Genomic DNA, 23,733 nt, shown 5'->3' with positions numbered 1-23,733 from the left:
GAGGTGGAGGTGGAGGTGGAGCAGCAGTGACATCAGCCTGATAATGAATGAAGAATGTGTTCTTAATTGACCTGCCTTGTTAAATAAAGGTTAAATGAAAATAAATAAAATGTCATTCCCTAAATGACTCTTGGCTGCTCCGCTGAAGTCGCTGAGTGGGATTCTCTCTCTCTCTCTCTCTCTCTCTCTCTCTCTCTCTCTCTCTCTCTCTCTCTCTCTCTCTCTCGTTCTCTCGCTCTAGTCTCCTCCACCTGGCACAGAGTTACATCTCACATTTAGGTATCTGCACTTAGTGTCGATACACTCCAAATAAAAATGCATCTGTGGCATGCTCAAAGTGGATTTCTCTTTCTCTTGCCAAGCGTAGATTGATGACAGCATTACTTCCCTCCTAATGTTTACATCATTTAAAACATCCTAAGATAGGAATAATAGCATCCTGAAAATGCTTGTCATTAGTAAATTTGTCTACTGAATGTTTTGGTTTTGGTTTTTCCCTGTATGCAGACCAAATGTCACATATATTACACTGCATTTAAGGGCTAATTGGACATTCTTTGTCCATGCATGCCTGATGTGTATCCATTTTGTTTGTGTCTTTATTTTTTTCTTGTGAAAGAGAAGGAAGAAAAGGAAGACAAAATGGAAAAGCCCTTTTTCATCAAAATTGTACCAGAATGTTATTAAGGACTCAGAAACTCTGTCTCCAGTCTTTTGTGCAGTGTGAGTTAAAAACTCAAAGCTACTAATTATAACAAAAAAACTTTAATTCCTGGATAACCAGCACTACAAGCAACTAGTCATTAGCAGTGCAAAGTGCACTCATCCTGCTTTCACTCATGCCACCATCCTTCCCTGACTCCCTCCCTTTAGCCCCATGGCCCTCTTTTCCTTCCCTGCCTTCCCACCTTCTCTTAATTTCTCCTCTCCCTCACTTTACCAGTCTCTCCCTCCCCCACCTGACCTCTCTTAGCCCGCCCCCCAAATCTCCCTTTTCTTGCCCCTCTCTCGTTCATCAAGCCCATTTATTGCCTGTGCTCTGCTCTTGGCCCTGCATATATCTGCATAGTAATAGACTGTTAATTAGCTCTAGCTGGGGTGCCTGTGTGGAGATGGTCATAATGGAGTGGGCTTGGAGAGAGAGCTCACCTGGGCCACTTCTCAGGGCCTCCAGGCCTAGTTCAATGGCTCTGATTCATTTTGTGAATGTGTGTGTGTGTGTCTGTGACCATGTGTGGAGTTTTCAGTTTATGAGTTAGCACTGTAGTGTCTATGCATAATTTTGTGCATGCAGGAGGTGTTCATGTATTTGTGTGTGTGTGTGTGTGCGTGTGTGTTAATGTTCTGTTCCCCTGATTAACCAGTCCACCTAGCCCTCCTCTGTTGTGTACTGCTGTTTAAGCCTTTGATGTTGGCTTCACTGGCCCCCTCAGGACTCTGCAGGACTGTACAACTACAGTGCAGTTATTACCGTGGCAGCTGTAACATAAACTCACATATTATACACTGCTCCCCCTCTGTGGTCACCTTTCACCTCTGAATCTTTGACCCAGACTGCAGAAAGCAGAGCGCAGTAGTCGCATTGTTCAGTGGCAGATAATGGAGTTCTCCTCGTGGGCGTGGTGCGCGGGTGAAAGTGTAGCCCAGACTCGCAACAGCAGACACACAGACACACAGTATGAGCACAGATGCACAAGCAGAGCAGCCTGCAGGCAAGCACCCAGCAGGCTTGTGTGCAGTTTCATACAGCCTTGCGCATCGTGCCTAATGGTGGATACAGCACCGGCATCACCAGCCATACACATTCTCATGCAAACACACATAAACAGGTGCACACACAGTCAGAAAAAGCACATGGAGACAGAAGGCACAGACTTGGCACAGCAAATTGCACTGCGAGCTATTTACATATGCTGTTACAATATTAGAAATTTGCATTAAAAAAGAGGTTTGGAATAGTTTAATTGAGCATGCGGGAGGAGGAATAATTCATCTTTAAAGAGAGGAAGAGAAACAAACGGGAGGGAGAGCGCTAGAGGGAAGAGTGGGACAAGGAAGAAAACTCACATTCCCTGAGAGCTAGAGAGGAAAAAAAGACAAGTGAGAAGGAGGCTTGAAGACGGAAAGAGATATAAAGCAGAGTGTTAGCAAACGAGAGAGACTTGTGCCTATTGTGTCAGGAATAATGTGTCCCACACAACTAAAAGGTTTGCTCCCCAGCCTCAGGCCACCATGACCATTATAATATGAAAGGGTTGAAATCTATGCAGTGAAAAGAAGCACTCAAGGGAGGGGACTGGCCCATGCTTCGGCCCCCAGGAAGGGCTCTCATGTTGAGGCTTTCCGTTTTCCTCCTGTTCAGAGACCAGCCATCATCTCGTTAGAAACAGAGTCCATTAGTTGATGTTGATTTTGTAGCAGCAGTTGTTGGTCCAATTTTCAGTTAGTGTGACCTGGTTTAATTAAACTGAGGGTTGAGACACAGACTTACTGCTTTTGGACATCACTGTGAAAAGATGCAATAATATCTTATAATGAGTCTGAGTCCCCTGTTGAGAATCTAAACTTCTCATTTGGCTCATCTGCTGCATAGCTTAATGATGTATGCATCATTTTATTGCTGCTCTCTTTGGAGCTTTATTTGATAAAACACAAATAGGACTACTTATAGATCACATAGCAAAGTCTGTCTTCTAAACACTGAAAGATATCAGGGAGATATGATGTTAAACCAATCAGAGATTTTAATCAACATGCCTATTGCTGCACTAAGCACTGATTAGGCATTAAAGCTTTATGCTTTCTGCCTTAAAATGTGTCACTGGCCTACTTAATTTGAGTCGACACACGCTGACATGTTTTGGTGAGCATCAGATAAAAGAACGAGTGCCTAATTAGGAAAGAATCGTAGCTTTATCTGTGACTTTATCTATATTGACCTGAATTAAATGAGCATGTGATCGGTCACCCATTTCATATACGTTTGTGCGGGTCCATTTCTCGCATATCAACAGCTTTGTTTCATCGATCCAGCCTTGCTAGAACAAAAGCTCTGAGAAGATGAAAAGACGTTTGACCCGGCTCTGTTGCTAGGCCTTGTTAAATAGCAGGGGATTTTATTGACTACATTGCAGCAGCACAGCCACTTACCCAAGCCAGTTGTCCAGGCATTGACAGCTCTACTGTAGAACAAGTCTCCACTGCCCAGGTGACCCAAAGGAACGCTACGGTGTCAACATGGGTGACAGCTTGTGTGAATAAGTGTGTCTCAGTCTGTGAGTGCGTGTTATTGCAGACGTGAGCGTGCATACACACCCGTGTGAATGTGCACGAACATGCCCCTGTAACAAGAAATCGATAAACCCTGGGGTTAATGGTGAGGAGGAACTGGCTCACCAGCTCTACTAACAAACATCAGACTGTTAGCATAACCTCAGTCCACCTTTCTCCCGATGGAAATCCACTGGCATTGATTATAAACCTCACACTGCAGTTCAGTCTTGTCTGACTAGCTTATCACTGGCTATATGAAGACCTCTCTATCACTGTCACTCAAATACAGGCGATTTAGGAGTTAACCCTAGAAAATCTGAATAAACCAAGGACAGAGGGACAAAGACAGAGCAAGGATTACACCAAAATCCAATTTAAAGCCAGTCTTTCTGGCAGCAGGGTGGCATTGTGAGCTGAGCAGTTGTCCTTCAGTTTGGAGGACCTGGTTTCAAACCCCCATGGTGGCTCATTATGGTGGTGTTTTGAACTAGTCTTGGCAGAGATCACTTGTCAGTCAAACAGTGAAGGTGGTATTGTGATTTATTTTCTTTTGACTTTACTCAAAGAGTTTGCATGTCTTCAGGTAGGGCTCTTTCCAAGCCAACAACTGCCTATTTATTCAACAATTCACACAACAATCGCATTCAGTTGTGTTACTGACCACCGGAGAAATGTACCTCTAATATTCACTCTGCCCTCTGCTTTATTTCAGCTCTTAATCTGTCTCTTTAGCTAACTTTGTTGCCTATTTAGCCTAGCGCAGGAAAAATATTTCTGACCTTTGGACAGAGTCAGGGTAGCTGTTTTTCCCCTGCTTCCACTCATGCTAAGCTAAGCAAACAGCCTGCTGCTTGTACTTTGATATTTGGCATACAAACAAGTAAGTGGTATTGATCTTCTTATCTCGCTCTTGGCAAGAAAGACAATAATTGTATTTCCCAAAATGTCAAACCTAGCAAAGACCAGCTGGCGAAGACCTGCATCATTAATTCCTTATATGTTACAAGGAAAAAAATGTAATTAATGAAGGTGTGAGAAAAGTGTGAAGTGAGCTTTTTGGGGAATCCCATGGTGATTCTGCAAAGACATTTTCATTAGAGGTTCACAGTAGCTCCACTTTCATTAAAACTTAAAACCAATTTTCAAAGATCGTAACTGATTTTAACTGGAAGTAAATATCCTTTCCTCCAAAATATAACAAAGCATCAGTACAATGAGCATTACTAAGCACAGTATTAAAATGTCATACAGTCAGCAGCAACAGTTTCTAGGGTGGTATGTGAGTGGGAGAGTAGAGACTGTAGGTGTGTGTGGGTTGAGTTGTTGGAGGTCTGATTGAGTACAGTGACAGCAAATGGGAGATAGGATTGGAGAGAGGACTGGCATGTAATTAGAGCTCGCTTTTCTCAAGCCAGTTGAGTGAAATTCAGTTCAGAAGTGGTGTGAAGACTTGAAAGCCAGGACTTGTTTTAGCTGAAGGAGTATATTAGGTTTACACTTACTGAACACGCACTTCTGTCAGTCTCTGTAATTACTGTTTTTAACATTTATCTTGTTTTCATTATTTTTAAACATAGTTTACAGCTTGATTTTAAGTTCTTACTCAGCTAACAAAAACACTACATTAAAATGACAAGATTATGATAATAAAGGCTTGTAAGTGGAGACTTCCTGTTTCTTCCTGTGGGTGTCAAATGATTGACAATGAAAGCTTAATACAGCACTGATAGGAAAAAAAAAAAACTTGAAGAAATTATGACCAAGGAGGGAATTTCAACAAAACAAATACAATCAAGCTCATACAGAACATGTTGAAAGGGATGAATTGCTTAGGTTAATTTCTCCCTTTTCATCATGAAAACAACACTTTGCTAAATTGAACAACTAATGAACAACTTAATTGAACTTCTCACACAAACAAACTAAAAAACCTAAACTAACCTTTGGTTTTTTTACAGAATCTTCTCTTCCATTATTTTTTTTTCTGGTAGCCATGAGAGTCTTGCCTTTGTCTGGTAATCCATGTTTGAATGTGTATATATTCATTTTGCTTCCTCAACTCTGAAGATGAAGAAAAAACAAAAACAAATGTTATTTAAAAACAGGCTTATCTTGGTCTGCCAGCTTAGTTCACTGTAAGCCTCCAAGTATGGAGAATAAGAGTAGAGGAGTGGATCACCAAGGATTCTTTCCTGCTCTCTCTCTCGCCTGTTTTCAGCCTTGTCCGCCTTGGCCTCGCTGACAGCTGGAATAAAGTCTTAATGCACCAGGCCACAGATACACTTGTCATTCCAACCTGATTTCTGGAGATTTGGCCGCAAACATTTGATGTTGTGCGACTACAGTGATTCATGTCCACACTTGGCCTGTCAGCGTGTGATACGCATTCCCCGTTGAAAGCTTCCTTTTGATCTGTGTTTCTACTCTTTCTGTATTTAACTTGGTGACAGTTCTCCCTGAGCATATCGTACCTAATCTGTGATTAATTCAGGTCATGGTGGCTGGGTTTCCCTCTGTGTATTTTGTGCTAATTATAATGCACAATTTTAAAGTTCAAATTTAGCAAGTTCTTCATGATATCTGTGTTTGTCTTCTGAATGTTGCTGCACATTTTCTTTTTGAATACTCACTTGAATGTGGTCGACATTAAACAATTATAAATCCCCAACACATAGCATTTTTCTGATTTTCTAGGTTCGTGCTGCATTAGTCATTTGTTTTAAGTAGTAAATTGACTTCTTGGATGCCCAAGAAGATTAAAGCTACAAACATGAGAGGGGAGAATGGGATGGGAAAGTTGCTTTTCTTACTGAAAAGCTAGAACTTTTATCCAGTAGTTTTATTTGCTGTCCTGGACACTTTTATGCATCTTATTGGTCTTTAGGGTGTCATCCTAGGTTTTTTTCCCCCTTTTATTTGGAATGCAAAGAAGAACCACACAAAGAAAAATAGAACGGAAATTCAGACCTCATCAAAAGAAAATTCAAAGAAAAGATCTAACACTAGATGACGCAGATGATTTTTTTTTTACTGATTGTAATTATTGGAAGTGATTTGTGGTTGTGTTAAATATTCAAGTCCCTACATTTTCTCCCCTTTCTCACTCACTCCAGGTGCCTGTCCTGTGTTAATGGAAACTTCCCCTGTTACTGGTGCAAATATCGTCACATGTGCACGCAGGACGCCAGCGACTGCTCCTTCCAGGAGGGACGAGTCAACACCTCTGAGGTGAGACACACAAATACACACACAAAAAAGTAAAAAATGACACACAAAGAACCATGTGCACATGTGGTTAAACATGTTTTCATTTTTCATTTACACACAAAGAAACATGGATTCAAAAGCACAGACATGCAGCATAACACACAAATGCATTAATGCATGTGCACACACACATACACACACACACACACATGCACACATAAGTATGTATAGTGGCATAGTAATGCCAAGGGTGCAGCTGGAACCTGTGTGCCATTTGAGTGTGTGTGTATGAATGAGTGCTGCTGTGAGTGGCCCAGCAGCAGCTGTTGTACTCCAAGCAGCGCTGGATTTATTCACTTATAAACAAGTCGGGGTGAATGAGTATGCAAATGGAAGAGCGTGCAACCGTCCCAAATGTTATATTTGCATGAAACCCCACATTCATCCATGAGCTGACTGGCTTTCACAGTTCCTCTGCCCCCATCTAAGTCTCCAACGCTTACTGTCTCTCACACAATCACAGAAATTCGCACTGACAAATAGAAATAAACTTTTGTGTTTTCAGAGAGTTCTACTTAACACCCAGCCACCTTCACTCCAGCTTTGTCTCTATTTCAGGCAAAGAGTTGAAAATCACTTTCACATGCATGTAAGGTGATAAATCTTTTCTCCTCTCTCTTCTCATATACGTATATATATATCTCCATGTATGTGGTGCTATGTGTGTCCATGTGTATGGCTGTCTATCTAATATGCCAAGGGAGCGATGTGTATATTATAATGTCTGTGTGTACAAATGGGGCAGCAATTTTAGGAACTACTGGGTGAGTGTGTGTGTGTTAAAGAATGCACGCATGTGTGTGTGTGTGTGGCTGGATGGAGAGAAGGGATAAGACTTGACTCCACACACCCTGTCATCACATGTTACACCCTCCTGTAAACACACCATGCTGACATCCATTCTCATCTTGTTTGGAGAGCCACACCAATTCAGCCTTTTTATTTTTGTTCTCTCTTTTTTTTTTTTTTTTAACTTCTGATGTACTCTGCCGTTTTGGCGCAGGCGCTGCCATGGTTACCAAGACACTTTGAATGTCAGGTGGGTTTTGCTGAATTTTGATAGACACACACACATGCCATCCTTACATGGATTATTGTTATTAACGCAGCAGACAGTGAAGTGACAGCTTTGAGCTTTTGTGATGGATGCATGTGTTTTGATGTAGCCTTATGTTCTCTCTCTGTCATTGAATAGGTAACATTTTGAAGCAGTGCATATGTACACTTCAGCCAGCAGCAGTAGTTTGGTCATCACACATTTATCTCCTCTAGCCTTGATTTTGTTCCAATTTGCCAGTCCGTAGCCCCTGCTGAAAGCAATATTGCCCATCTCCGCTGCCTGAAAAAGTTTCCCCCTGTGTCATTAGCAGTCGGTTGCCAAAGTGATTGAATTCACACTACACTGGTTATCTTCCCAAAGGCATTTGTCATATTTCTTGAGGCTGACTTCACTTCATATCTGATAAAATTCATAGCATCTGTGAAACTGTGCCACAGGTAAATCATAAAAATACACTTTTTCCTCTGTGTGTGTGTAAATAGATAACCACTTATGTATAATTTTTGCCCTCTTAAAGTAAATATAAGTCTCCGCTGTCAGTTGTTGGGTATGTAAATATATATAAATCAGTTGTATTGTGACAGCAGATAAACAGAGAGGCACATTAGGGGCGATCAGGCAGAAAATTGCCAAAGTCAGAGAAACACTTGAGAAGGCCATCAACAGAAATGTGTATAAACACAAACAATGAGAGAAACAAACACCAAGACAAACAAACAGAGAGACAAACAAATTTTCTATGCTCCAATGAATCCCAGCATTGGGCTGGTATAGCAGACTGGGCTGATGCTGGGCCTGGGGGTTGGTTCAAATGACTTCATTCACATTCAAGGAACTAAGAAAAATAAGACAGAAATAAAAAGGGACAGAAAAAAGTAATAGAAAAACAGATTTGTTTGCATTTATTTTCCCGTCTACAAGCTTCTCTGCTCTTTCATTTATTGATTGCAATTGGCCCGCTTGTTAATTAAGTCGTCCATTCATTTTGCATGGGGTTGCTTTTTACTCTGGATATTTCATGTCCCACAAATGAATCAATGATTCAAAGATTGACAGTGGAGACATAAAATGGCTGCCAAGTAACAGCCCCAGAGGAGCCTTGACAAGTACTGTGTCTCATTTCCGCATTCTTCCATACTTACTTTTGCCATTTTGAGTGCATAAGTGCATTCACACTGACAATTAGGGCAACGTGCAGTGCACTATGATGGTGGTGGTGTACTGATGGTCAAAAAGTTGAGTGTGAAACCCTGGACGTTGCCATCTGGGAAAGGGGAGGGATCACCAACCTATTTTCAAACTTGGGAAAATGGTGATAGGAGGAGGATTCGTCCTCTGTACAGATTATGGTGTTTTTTCCATGTCACTTGAAACAATGAGTACACAAAATAAAGGAAAACTTTAAGATTAAAAATTTTATCAAGTGCGCAAACAAGCTGGCAGATATTTTAGTGTGAGACAATCATGGTCAAATTTTGTGATAGCCATCTCCTGTAAGTGTACAACACAAATGTTTGATTTAAGACAACACTACCTTGATTTAAGACAACACCTTGTTGAAATTCACACATAAAATACATAGTGTATACAGTCTACTACATGGAATGGAAGTATTCAAAATAAGCTACAATGACTTATTTTGTTTTTTTATGTGTGTATAAAACAGCTTAAACAACCATATAGGTCATGTGTCCTTACCCTCGGAAATGACCTATAAGATTGGAAGAATAAAGTTCTGTCAAAAAACAGTCTTCCCTTCATTCAGTTCAATAAGATTGACAATGCAGAAGTTTCCAGAAAAAAACTACACATGGTTTATTTGCTCAACTTTTGTCGCAATGCAGTGTGATGTCAACCCAGCCACCGACTGCTTCTGCCAGTCACATCAGTACAAGCACATATTCCTGTTCGATTACCTTGTAACATGAGCAGTTTTTTCTACTGATGACTCAAACATATTGGCAGACACAAATGTCAATATTACATGATTCTGCAAAACAGTATAAAAATTGATGCAGCAGAACCAGAGATACCATCTTTTGTTCCTGTCAAAGACTGGCCACATTACCCACAGTGCAACTTGTCCATTGACACTTCAGTTGGAAGTTCGGGTGTGTTTTGCTGGTGAAATTAACATTGCCTCAAGCATATCTAGGCAGAGGACTACAGAGGTCGGGTAAGCTGACTCCACATCACAGATGTTCTTTGTTTACAGACTTGTAGTTTTCAGCCCCAGCTGATACTGACATGACATCACTTGAGGCAGACACTGAAGTTGCCGTAGTTTTGGGCTAGGTTAGTTAAACTCATCACAGGTACTTAAAAAGTGAACTATAATTGTGGTCTGATAGGCGTATGGATCTTCCCTCAAACTGGCCTTCCTTGACCATCTCAGTGATACCTGAAGCAATGTTGCCACAAACATAATTTTTTAATGCAGTGGTATTTTCTGTCTGAACACCTGAACACCCAGGCTGTATCAATTTGTTCTTTGTGTGTCAGCGACAGGGACTATTGAGGTGTTGATTTTAGACCAATTGTGTTTTTTTCCTATTGATTTATTCCTGTTTTAGGAAAGTGTAGCCTACACTGAGTATTTATTTAGGTCTGATATATTCATGAAGACACTGGCTGAGTGAAGTCATCTGAATCTGTGGAAAGAAATACTCATTATGAGCCAGTGCTTGTTCTGCATCAGCTGCTCTGAAACACTTTATTTAACTATGGAGGCACTGACCTTTTCAGTAAATGAAACTGCAACTCACCAGCTCTGATTCTTCTCAGTGTGATCCTCTTTTTTCTCTTTCCTTCTTTCACTTTTTCTTCCTTGCATGTTTTCCTTCCTTTCTTCATTCATTCATTAGCTTTTTTCCTGTTTTCTTTTATAGTTATTTCCTTCTTACATTCTATATTTCTTTTATTTCTTTTTTTCTTTCCCTCCCTTCACAATTTAACACCTTTTTTATTTCTTTCCTCTGTTGTTTTCTCCCCTTTCACCTTTCTTTGTCTTCTTCTCAGTCCTCCTCCCTTACTTCCCTTTTGCCCCAATCATCCCTTATCTCTTGTTTCTCCCCCTCCTCCTCCACTCTTTCCTCTCGCTCTCTTCCTGGTAAGCTGACCTCCTTACAGTCAGTGAAATACAGTAGGCCCATGATGCATTGCTGCTGCACAAGGGGATGGAACCGCTGGCTTTGTAGCCTAGCCTCATTGATAATCATTAGCAGGCTGTGTTAGGCTCCAGATGTACAGAAGGTGAATATAGATATGTGGATCAGCATTAGCCTTCATGCTGCTAATTAGAGGATGAATCACCATGATGAGTGAGTTGGTCAGATGGTCGTATGTTTCTGTCAAGTCACCTTCTCTGCTGCAGGAAACACCAGCACAGGCATGTATGTATACAGGTAACCACATACACCCTCAAGCCAACCTTCCTACACATGTACTCATATTATATCACAAGCATCTCCCCAGCCATCTCCATATGGGTTTCCCTTTTTGATCTCTAACCCAGTGAGCTCTTTCCTCTTGTTCACCCACTTCCTATTCCCTCAACAAGTCAATTAGCAGGAGCCATACACTTTCTCTTTGTGTCTCTCAGTGAGGGCTGTCAGAGTTAGCTGTGTTCTGTTGTTGCTGGTTGCCGGAGCTCAGGCTGGTACACCGAGCCTGTGAGTTGCCCAGCTCAGAGACTCTGGGGCTGGCACAGATCAAGCTTCCCTTCTCCCTCTGAGGTTCTCTGGCTGGGGGAGCAGCCACCAGTAGACTCAGCTGCATGTGTATGTGTGCACATGTGTGTTAATTATTCAAAGTGTATTAAAGCTTAAAGATGCATCTCCAGATGCCTCTCTGATCGTTGGCGTGTTTAATGGAGAGAGACAGATGAGATGAGAAGTGAAAGGTGGAGCATCCCCAATAAAACATAAGAGGAGGAGTGTGGCAGTGGCCTAGTTGTTAGAGAAGAAGCAAGCTTGCTAAAACAGCAATGGGCCTCATTTATGAAAGTATATGCACACTGCACAGAAAAAATATTCTGAAAAAAAAATGCCTTTCTCAAAAAATAATAGTTTGTAAAACTATGACTGCACTGTCCATCATGCAGGTTTCCCTTTAACAAATTTTCCTGGCCCTGTCAGTTCCATAACAATACATAATAAAATGCATACAAATCAAATACACTGACCTCTGGTAATGCCTCTGAAAGTTGTAGAATATCCACAAAAAAACACTGTAGACAGAGGAGATATCGCTAGACTGTGGCTTGATGTATTATTAGCTTTCTTCTCTCTCCAGTGGCAGGTCAGAGGTCACAATAAAATGCCTCTAATTAGGTTTGTGTCAGGAAGCTCATTTTAATTGTCTCATTATGGTTGAAAGATTTCAGATTGGACGGTGCATTTGTCCAAATTGCTCAAGGCCAACTAGTCAACAAGCTTGGTGAAATTAGGAGTGATTAAACATGTTGTTTTTATTTTGCATACTTAACTAAGGCTTTGGTCAAACAAGATTTTAAAAAATTGGGACAGGAGAAAAAACTATAAGATGGGAGTGGGGGAAGATGTGATATACTGTAGAAGGAATATAAGAGACAAAAGAGGAAGGTGCAGAAAATGTGTAGGGAGAGGAAATAAATACCACACAAAGGGAGTAAGAGTCAGGCTGGTAAAAGAAGTAGAGTAATGAGAAGATATCAGTATAAGATAGAGCTAAATGAACAGACGAGTGAATAGAAGGGGAGAAAAGAGCAGGTTGATGAAAGGAGGAGAAGGATGGAGGAGTGGGAGGAGGATGCAAGAGATGTTTAACCATTCAGGAGATGAAAGGATACTTGGGGGTCGTGACACCACCCTGCCTCGTGTTTCCTTATCATCTACTCAATAATTCCATGTCATTTAGTTTAATGCTATCTGCCCTACTTTCTTCTTTCCTAAAGCTCAGCTGCTGAAAATCATTTATGATTACCTTAGAGTTACAGAACTTACTTTTGTCTGCAGAACATAAATGGGAAATATTCAAATGTCACTAATGATTAAGTCACAGAGGATTCAAAGCCACTTTTTATTTAACAACGTTCTTCATTGCCTTATTCCTGGCTTCCATTCCTGGCTTATTCCATTGGTATATGTACAAGAGGGCAAATGTAATATTTCTAATGAACTGAGCCTGATGAATGTATGAAAATATCAAGTTAGAGCAGTCTGTCACCTGTGTTGTCAATCGAAATGACTCCTTCTGTGTTGTTTTTTTCAATCTGACCCCACTTCTCCCTCCAGACAAAGGATTAATAAACCTTATTCCACTGTTACTCTGAAGGCACATGAGTAATCATATGTGGGAAATTAGTTTTGAAAGAGTTTTGATGGTGCTCACTGTCTCAGTGGATAAAGGTAATGGCCATCAAACTGCTAAATGGTGCACTGAGGAGGAGAATGAGGGGAATTAACTGGTGTGTCAAATGTTCTTCAGTCCATTGTTTTATACTAACAGAGAGGATTTGGTCATATCAAATAATTATTTTTATTCCTTAGATTCATATATTGAAGATATTAAAAACCAAAATAAATATAGTGGGGTTGAAAACATGGCATGTACAGTTTTGAGTCTCAGTTGCATTATAAAAATAGACTCCATTGTTTTTGGAGCTTGACTTCTACTAGGGACTAAGAATTTAGCTATTTTAGCCTTTGATTCTTTGACTACTATGTTTTTATCCATCTCTCATGAGGTCCCTGACTCTCCTGATGTGCAACACTAAATGGCTAGAGTACCCCTTGATATGAAATGTTGGTGTAGTCCTTTTGCTACTTGATGATACCAGATGCCTTTAAGTATAAAGAAGCAATACAACAATACAGTACAGGCTGATGTAAGAGGACCTCACCGTTTGGTTTTGATTCCTAATGCCATGGACACACATTAGTGTGTACTAGTATTAAGGTTTAATATCATTGGTTTCACTTTTGACAGATCCACCAGACAGGAGCAAAAGTAGCTCAGAGGCTACAGAAAAATGCTGAATATTACTGGGAGAAAACCTACATATACATAGAAACCATCATTGGTCTTGGAAATACAGTCACACCTAAGTTCAAGTTAAGTTAAGCATAATCATTCTTCATAAGTTTTTCTTCTGCTCAAACTGATTCTTTTTTGAGTGCATGATTAAGATAATACAGATATTGTAAGTGGAGGATGTCCATTGCTCTTCACTATATGTAAGCCGATTTTTTATCAATAAGGCTTCATACAAGTGCAAAAGATCCCTGTTTAAGACATGCTGTATAGTTCATAGTGCATAGTTCTATTGTCTGCTACATTCCTATGTTGGTTTTGTTTTTAATGAAGCTGCGTATCAGAGTGAAAAGGTAATGACCTGTAAAAGTGATGAGAGTAATACAAAGTTTTCAAAGTGTAACTTGGCTTAATTTTGTGACTTCTGATTAAGCTGTAATGAAGTCAAAGCATTGCTTATGTTCATACATTTATTTAAGTATCAGCAGCTCTGTTCATAGCAGTACAAACTCTTTCTGTGTTTTATTTTTACTGCTTCACCCATCTCGCTCCATATCCCCAATAGTAAAGGGCTGCAAGAGTGGGTGGACACTCCAAAAGGCTTCTAACACAGTTCAAAGTGTCTTTTATTGAACAGAAGAACTCCTACTGGTGCGATGTGGTGCCTGCCCTCCTTCCACCTGAGACTACGACTGAGGAACTCGGTTCATTTGAGCAAAATAGATGAAAAGTTTTCTCGTCAAAATGAAGCACAGGGGATGAGTCACAAATCTAGAATAAAAGATGAAACAGGTCTCGCAAAGAGAAGCGATCGCTTTCAAAAGTTTTTGGCCCCAGTGAATTTGCATACTAGATACTGTGCTGTGTCTTTTGTTGTGAAGTTGGTTGTGTTGTGTATTGCTTAAACTATCCTGACCTAGGACCTTCGGGACCAAAAAGCTCATTTTGTATAGTCCCAAGACTAATACTGGCACATGATGGGGAAGTCAGTGCATTAATCATGGACTTTTATACTGACCTTGAAAGGTTGGCTGATTCTTAGGTGGGTCACAGAAATCTCTTATTATTCACTGGGTCATGGTCTAAAATGGGTTGAGATTCTGCTTTTGGTTGGTTCCCACATGACAAGGAGCACTTTGTCATTTTCTACTCACAAGATGAAACAAAATTCATCAAATTTTGATCTTGTGGCCTGAAAAAAACTGAGAACAGAAGGTTGTATTTAGTGAGGCCATTCTGAATACCTTCTCGTTATCTGTCATGTATCTTCTGTGTCACCCTCATACACACACTCACAAACAGACTGCGTATTTTTAGAGGCTCCTATCGATCCACTAGCTGATGCTTATCAGCTACATCCTCCTCTTTGACCATCCAGACCTGATAGCATCAGATAGACACACAATCACACTTGGTCATCAGAGATAATCCACACAGGGCACTGCTATTCTAATGAAGACATGTGTGATGAAGAGCTATGTACAGTCAATGGAGTAGAAGTCTTTTATATATTATATATATATTCAACAAATGCAGACCTGGCTCAGATAGCATATTCCCCCTGTTGTAGGTGCTAGGTTATAGGGTTTCATCACACCCTGGGGCAGGTTTCACAATGACTGGTTTGCAGTGTATTCACAGGGAGTTTTGTTGGTATATGATGTTGATACAGGCAGTTTCTAACAAAATTCTAATTGTGTGTAAAAATGTCTTTTTCTTCTCAAATTTATCTAGTCTGCCTGGAGCTGAATCCTCTGGTCCCTCCCTCACTTGATGAAATAGGTCTATTTTGTACATTGATCCCTCTGACTGTGATAGCAGCCACTGTGTCAAATATAAAGAGCAGAACTCTAGCTAATGTTGCTGACACATAGCTGCTGGTCTGATTTATTCCTCCGCAGTAGCGGTAAACACAACATATGGGCACACTGATAACTGTGCTGCATTCAGGGCTTAACATGATATTTATGGCTGACAAACAGTAACATTAACTGCGATAAACGGCAGGGCTACAGCTACATACTGACACTCCTCCACAGACACACACAGTCTTGCAGTAGAGCTGCTAGCTCATGACTTACCCACACAGTGACTCTGTCAAACGACCATAAATGTGCTACTGTGACTGTCAAAGCTCTGCCAGACTCTGTCTTTCCAGCAGAGAGAAGGAAAATCTGACAGAAGCTTCTCATGGCTGGTTAGCTCCAATTCTGTCCATGCTACACTGAGTGGTGGTCAGTCAGTCCCTCCTGTCTCCTGACCCTCCATGTCACACACAGCGTTGCCACGAGGCCACATCTCCTACTGTTGTTGGTCCCTCACTCCTCTGCTGCGTTTTTAAAATATGATGGAAGCAAGGCCTCTAGCTGTTTGAAAGTGTAGATATCCCTTAAAACATAAAGGGTTGTCACCCTACTCCCAGGCTAACTCAGAACTAAGAGCCATGTTTCCACAATAACAATCTCTGACACCTGCTTACCAGTGATGCCAAAAGAGAAAAAAAGAATAAAACATGGCTTATAGTTTGTGGTTTGTTAACAGTGTTGTGAAGGACAGTGCATTACTCCAAGTAACCTGGTTTTGAACCATAGCTGGACAAGAGAGAGCTTTATCCAGTGGGTCTTTGTAAAAAAAAGGTTGAAAAGGCCAAGTAGTCCTACACTGATGACAAAGGAACAACAGTGCTGCAGTATTCATGTACATAGTAAACCAGATTGTCCATGAGCTGTACACAATCCACATATCAAACATTATTTTTCTGTAGCAACAAGGCCCACAAGACTATCGTAGCATGGCCCAGCTGCTGCGCTGATGGATATCAGTTTATGTCTGGCCTCTGTCTGACCTCTTTTTCTTTGGTTTTTACATAAAGAGATTTACAGCATTCAGTGCACAGACAAGCTCTGAGGAGGGTGTCTTATTGTATGTGCTCTGACTGTAGCTGAAATAGCTGGATGTTGTGATGTATAGGCTGACTTAACTTGACTTGTCCTCATTTGCTGTAGGGAGAGACAGACATCAAGACATCAATGAAGAGTGGAAGAAAAACATGTGTCTAAATAGATGTGTCTGAATAGGGGGAAATATTTCTTTCTCTCTCTATCTATCTGTCTATCTATCTATCTATCTATCTATCTATCTATCTATCTATCTATCTATCTATCTATCTACAGCTGTATGATTTGTCCGTGTGTGCATTGAATGGAGAGATCTATTGGGATTACTAGCATGAACCATTGCACATTATTGTGGTATCCTCTGGTCCATGTGTGTGAGTGTTTCTGTTAGACCTATTCTCTAAGGGTATAACTATATTAATGTCTGAAACTGAGACATTGCTCAACAGATGACTCTTCCTCTCTCTCCTGGGAGATGTGGTCATCATATCAAGTCCTTTTCTTTCTTTCTTTCCTTCTTTCTGTGTGTGTGTGTGTGTGTGTGTGTGTGTGTGTAACACTGGTCGATGGGGTCTTGCCCCCTACTTTCTGAAATGGTTCATTGAACTGTAACGCTAATCCATGGGGACCCTCTACACTGTGGTGACCCCCTTGACTCTCACACACATAGACAAACACACACAGGCTCCCTCATCCATCATACTCGGAGGTTGTCAGTGCCTCAGTGAGGTGGCCTCATGGGTGACAGCCGGCAGCCAATCAGGGCTCTCGACTCATCTCTGACATCAGCGTGGATGTGATGTCTCCATCGTGATAGAAAGTAATTAGAAGTGAGGGGAAGATAGTAAACAGATAATATGATGACTTTAGGTGTAGCAGAGCTAGATATAAATTAAGTAAATGTCTTTTTTTTTCTTTCATCCCACACATAAAACCTCCAAAGCATTAGGATAATTAAACTTCATAAACATCATACTCCTGCCTTTGCATTTAAGTATAATGTGTCTTTCTTATTCTTTCACTCTGTCTCATGTTGTGACAGCCTGCACAAGGTCTTCTATTCTTAAAACATCATGTTCCAACCATAGTATACACCATGAGTGTGCGGCCAGTCTGCATCACACTTGATCATGCTTGCAACTTTGTTTTGTAGCACTTTTATTGTTGTTGCTTGACTTTGCTGACCTCATATGATTCCAAATTATTATGCTCATGTAAAGTAGCTACATCTGATACTTAAAGAATTTTTGTTGTCCTCTCCTCTGTGATTCTGATATTATCTCTATGGGGTGCTTGTATGTGGATTTCTGGGTCATTGCAATAGTATACAGAAGTCATTTATTTACTGAGTAATACACAGTCATGTTTACAATGCTTTGATAATTTATAGTCAGTCACCACTATCAATGGTGTGTGTTTAGATTCCACTACATGTATAATAACCATAATCATTAGGGACAAAGGATATTTGCAGATGAATGTGTTCATATTTAGAAATGTTTGTAATTGTATTGAATAGAAAATAATATTTCAAACATCAGAGCTGCAACATGATCGAGTGGAAGGACTTAAAGATAATTAATACACAAAGTTATTTTATCACTTGTAGTAAACCACCAATAACATCACTAACAATATATCTAACCATTAACTTAATTCACATGTACAAAAATTGCTCATAAGTCAAATTTTATTTAAATAGCGCCAATTCACAACAGAAGTTATCTCGAGGCACTGTACATATAGAGCATATAAATTTTACAGAGAGAAACTAGGCGACTGTGGCAAGGAAAAACTTCCTTTAAGAGGCAGAAACCTCGAGCAGAACCAGACTCAGGGTGGGCGGCCATCTGCCTAAAGTTAGCATCATCCCTAGGAACTTCTTATTGCAAAAAAATTGCATATTTGCACCATGTTCTTGGTGAGATTGACAGATACAAACACAGGGCATCAGAGTCACCGCTTCTGCCATGAGCATGATACAGACTGCTCATGCAGTCATGATGTAGACGTCGGTCATGTGACATGACATCACTACTTCCATGCCTCAGGAACCAACATTTACTGCGTGGATCACAGTTTGCAACTGTTTCATCTAAAACCTTTTTTGTTTGTTGTTTTTAATGGCAGTTTACAGATTTAAATCATCTTGACCATCCAAGAGCTGAATCTCAAACGACCTTTCACTTCCATAAAACAAAGGGGAAAAAATTCTTAGTTAACATAGGTATATATGGTTAATGTGTTAATAATAATGTATGTTGATGAGTCTCCAGTTTTCCAGCTCAGAATGGCTGCCATATAAATAAGAGAATATATCTGTTCCCAAAAATGTAGCCTAGGGGTTCTGCACAAGGCGGACTGTATAGGCCTACAGATGCCAGAAGCCACTGACACAGATGGATGTTTTATATTGGTAGTTTGGAAGGCAAATTCAAACTAATTTTTTTCTGAAGGCTTACCTTCCCACCTTTGATCACAGTTTCTGTGTATTTGGCCCTAAGGCTACTGTACAACACTCCACAGGCCTAAGAGTGCACTAGCTTACTGCACAGAGCCAGAGGGCAAGATTTAGCTTCAGATCGGTGTGTGTGTGTGTGTGTGTGTGTGTGTGTGTGTGTGTGTGTGTGTGTGTGTAGCAGTATTTCTTCTTGTGTGGGGATGAATGTGCATGTGTTTGGCTTGATGTATATACTGTATTATGTGCATTTTGGGTATATGTATCTAGATGTAACAGTTTATGTGTGTGTGTGTGTGTGTATTGCCCATGTGGAAAATAGTTTGGATAGATATAAGTGGTGTCTATGACTCCCATGTTGCAGCGCTCCACCTCTGCCTCGCTCTGTTGGGAACTTGACCTCCTAGACTCTCATCCCCCACTTTAATAAACAAGTGTATGGCTCCCAAGACCTTGCCTCTCCTCCTCGTCTCCTCCCCTCCTTCCTTTTCGCTTCACCTCTCCTCACCTCTTTCTTATCCAGTGGTTTATTATAACTCATCCTCTGCATCACTGTTCATCCCTGACTTACACTGCAGTAAATTTATATCTCAACAAGGCACTCCTTTGGGTGTAGAATATTTTCCAGTGGCTACCAGTAGGAGACTGGTTGTACTGAAAATCTCTCCTGGTGTGGAAATGTGTAAATCCAAGATATTTCCAGAAAAGAGGATGCACACTCAGTTTAACTGTTATGTATGGACAGAAGAAAAGGTGGTAAAGCAAGGCGGTAATGGAAGCGAGAAAGAGAAGAATAAACATACAGAGAACATCAAAAAGATCATGTGTGAGTGAGAAGAACAAAGAAAAGAGAAGAGTGAACATGAGGGATTAGAGGAATCCCCCAGGTAAAGAGATTGTTGTGACGCATTGTGTAGAACTGCTCCACTATCTGATGCAGACTCAGCTCTGACACCTGTCACCACTCCTAATGAAACTGCTCCCACAATCCTCTGCTCCTGAATCTTTTGTTCACTCCCCTCCCGTCTTTTGTGTTTGTGTGTGTGTGTGTTTCCTTCTCTTTTCCCTATATGAGTCTTTGTATTGTACGTAGGCCCTGTGTGGGGGATGCCTTTGTGTATGTGTGTGTGTGTGTGTTATCATGTTCCTCAGAGGGATGTGTTGCTGTGCTTTTTATCCTGACTGATGCATCAGTAATAGGGAACAGACTGTAAGAGAAAGTGTGTGTGTGTGTGTGTGTGTGTGCATGCGTGCGTGCGTGCGTGCGTGTGTGTTGCTGAAGCAATAGGGACCAGAATGTGCAGCACAGTGGCGGCACAGATGTGGAAAGGTCTCACAGTGTCTGTGTGTGTGTGTGTGGCAGCCAGTCAGGAATTCCATGCCACAATTGGAACAGATGCTTGGGCCTGGTCATTCCAACATTAACAATGACTGCTACTTCAGACTAGATAGTAGCAGGGTGACATCTAGTCACTCGCACACACACTTTCCCTTTTCCTGTCTGGGCTTTTTTTATTCTTGTTTTCCATTTTATTAGTGGCTAGAAGCAGTTCATTAGCAGTCTGTCACCATCTGTGAATACTTAAAACTTTAACTGTCAGCCTCACTAATTGACAATCTGCTTCACTCTGGTCACTGGCATTGATTTAATCTCTTCTCTGTCTCAGTTCTTTCCTATGGAACTTATTGATAAAACATGATTATATTCAGATTTTCATTATAAAATTGATAATGGCTTTCAGCCTCTATCTCAGATTGTATTAGAAAGTATATGTGTTTTTTTTTGTGTCTACTTTATCTACTTTTTTGTCTCTTTTCATGTTACATGCCATCTCCTTTTTGAACTATATGTGTGGAATTATAGATTTAGAATAAACTTGAGCTCCTTGGGACATATAAGTTTGCCATTCCACCCTGCAGCTCCCCATATGGCATCAATGTGATCACCTCCTGCTGTGGGAGCAATCTGTATAATAGTGAAGAGAGTAGAGGTGTCTCTGGGTGCCATTATGTCCAAACCTCTCTCTCCCCTCCACATACTCTGTGCCATTCCCAGGCCAATCTGCAAGTCATTACTGATGCTCCATTAGACAGTACCTCAGCACAGAGCAAACTCATATAGAGATCACTCTGCAGAGTATGTGGCTAACTTTAGGTATTCATTCCTGATTAAATAGAATGCAGTTCCCACTGATTTATCATTGCAGATATCCAATCCTAATAGGAAAATTATAGTTTGCTTAATGGTGCTTAAAGTGGAATATGGCTTAATTTATAAGTTCTAGTTTGGTATTTGTATGGCCTTTATGATTGTTTACCGCATCTCCAGATGAACATCAAATGCACATTAGTGTATATAACTAGTTCAGTGGTAATTACAGACTTTATGATATTGCAGAGGCTCTTTATATCCATTTATGCTGCAGAATATGTCTTTAGAAGTCTCAGCCTTTTAGTCAGACTTGATGTTAATAAGGATTTTCCACAAAAAGTATCTAGAGCATCATAAAACAGTTAGCAGGTAAATCAAGAAAGCCCTGGGAGCTGGTTGTGACTGTTTTTTTAATCTGAAGTCAACATACTGAGAAAAAATAAGCAGTAGAGGTAAATAATGTAGTACCAATGTAATTGAATCTTATTTATTGAATCTGTTAAAAACACAGTTTGAAATACAAATTAATTCTAGAGCATAAGCTGATGATGTAGCATGGATTCCAGCTGACAGCTGCATATTGTCCTTTGATTAATTTAGGGCTTTAAAAAAACATTTCAATTGTTTAGCTCCAGTTAATATGGCATAAAGCTTCTGTTCAAGCCACTTTTTTATTGATTGAAGAGCATTGCCAGGAGATGCTGAATGGAAGCGCTGACTCTTGAGTCATCTCCCTCTTTAATCCTGAGACTGACGCTGTTTTACAGTACAGCATGGTAGAATTAACACTGTCCATGTTCCTGAGAGACATTGCCTTAAGACTCTCATTTTCATCCACACTGAAAGAATTAGAATGGCCCTTGGTGTATTCTTTAGGCAAAAACATGCCTAAAATCATAACAGCCTTGTTAATATGGGGAAGGGGTTGATTCTAAAATGACTTGTACTCATTTTGACAAGTAACTGCCACATTCAATATAAATAGGACAAGAGTTGATCCTCAAGAGTGTGGATAATGTGTAAATGGAGGTAATAGGCTGCTTGATTCTTCAAGGATTTTCACCCATGGGAACAAAGGAGGCTGAAATTCATCTGGAACAACATCTTACATGGTTGGCTGCTCGTAGGAAGAAAAAGAAAAAGATTCATAATTATGGACACAAGGGAATTCTGCAAGGTCATGATACCAAAATGCATTTGGCTCATTTCTAATTCACAATAGTTGTATGTCATTCAGAAAAAATCAACCTTTTAATTTATCTAGAGAGTATTGGGTCTGGACTTTTTCTATCATTGGAGAAGGTATAAAATCTTCCATCTCTCCAGCAGCACGTCCAGAACATTCTGTCCATCCTAATCTGCATCCCACTGAGAGCTCCTTCTTTCTTTTCCAGTCACGACTCAATTTCTTTATTCTTATTTTTCTCATTTCCAGGAGTGTCCTCAGATCTTGCCCTCCACCCAGATCTATATCCCTGCTGGAGTTATGAGGCCGATCACGCTGCTGGCCCAGAACCTGCCCCAGCCTCAGTCTGGGCAGAGGAACTATGAGTGTATCTTCCATATCCAGGACAACACGCACAGTGTCCCAGCTCTGAGGTTCAACAGCACCAGCATACAGTGTCAGAAGACCACGGTAAGACTAAAAAACACAAGTACACACACATTCATATGCACACAAACTTTGCAGTTAAATTCTAAAAATTTACAGAGGTGACATCCCCTGTAATGCCTGTTGACCTGATATGGATTATGATATGGTGTGTTAGTATATTGGCTAAGGGGCTTGTTTATTGACTGATTACCATCTCAGCCAGTCCTAATCAACTATCTCACTACACTCTTACCAACCCCAGCTGTTTAATCTGTTTGCAGGTGCTTCATTCAGGACAGCCATACAGGTTTAACCATTAGGAAGCTTAAGGCTGGTTAGCTGTGAGACAGAGAAAGCAGCAGTAATAGACCGGTGTGGCAAAGACTTGAAACTGAGACATGTGGCCAAAGAGAGTGACTGTCGCGAAGCTGCTCTCTCTTCATTCCCACTCCTCATTCCTGCCTCTTAGCCCTCAGTCAAACTGTCCCCACTAATAGGGAGCAACCATTTCAGCAATGTTAATTTCCTCAGCTCCAATCAGGGCATGAGACGGAGGGGAGGCATTTTAACGACACCAATTATGACTTATTTAACGAGACATATGATTAACATGCGAGCCTCATACCACAGCACTCACTCATGGTGATAGGTCCAATAGCAGGTCCTCGCAGTTAAAAGGCAGCAGGAGCCAGTGTGTGGCTTTGGCAGCTTCGCCAGCTGCCTTTTCTTCAGCCTGTCACACACTTGTCGGGGGCTCCAGGTCATTTAGCTGACTGCCGCATTACCACTGGGCTCAGAACACATCAGTGATTTGCGGCCACTTGCTGTTTTTGAACTCTGCCCTGTCACCCACTTTCTCCCCACAAAGGGAAAGATTGAGCTTTAGCTTTGTGATACTGGAAGTCGTTCTGCCTCTGATGTTGGATGGTGACACATAAAATAGTTCTGGGGCACATTATCGAAGTTGATTTCCACATCGTGATGATGGCTCCTACAGTTCTTTTGTGTTTTGGAAAGGTA

The 23,733-nt window shown here is 40.7% G+C and overlaps 1 protein-coding gene across 1 annotated transcript in view; it reads left to right on the top strand.

Annotated features, from left to right (window-relative positions):
• The window catches only part of LOC108882663 (plexin-A1-like), a 244,460-nt gene that overhangs the window by 140,166 nt on the left and 80,561 nt on the right, over positions 1-23,733 (top strand). The window contains 2 exon segments of the mRNA XM_018675321.2: positions 6,387-6,501; positions 22,555-22,755. Of these exon segments, the coding sequence (XP_018530837.1) occupies positions 6,387-6,501; positions 22,555-22,755 (316 nt within the window).

This window comes from Lates calcarifer, linkage group LG6, assembly GCF_001640805.2.
Source record: "Lates calcarifer isolate ASB-BC8 linkage group LG6, TLL_Latcal_v3, whole genome shotgun sequence".
Taxonomy (NCBI): Eukaryota; Metazoa; Chordata; class Actinopteri; family Centropomidae; genus Lates; species Lates calcarifer.
The sequence above is the reverse complement of the archived record's forward strand: the minus strand, read 5'-3'. Positions and strand labels throughout refer to the sequence as shown.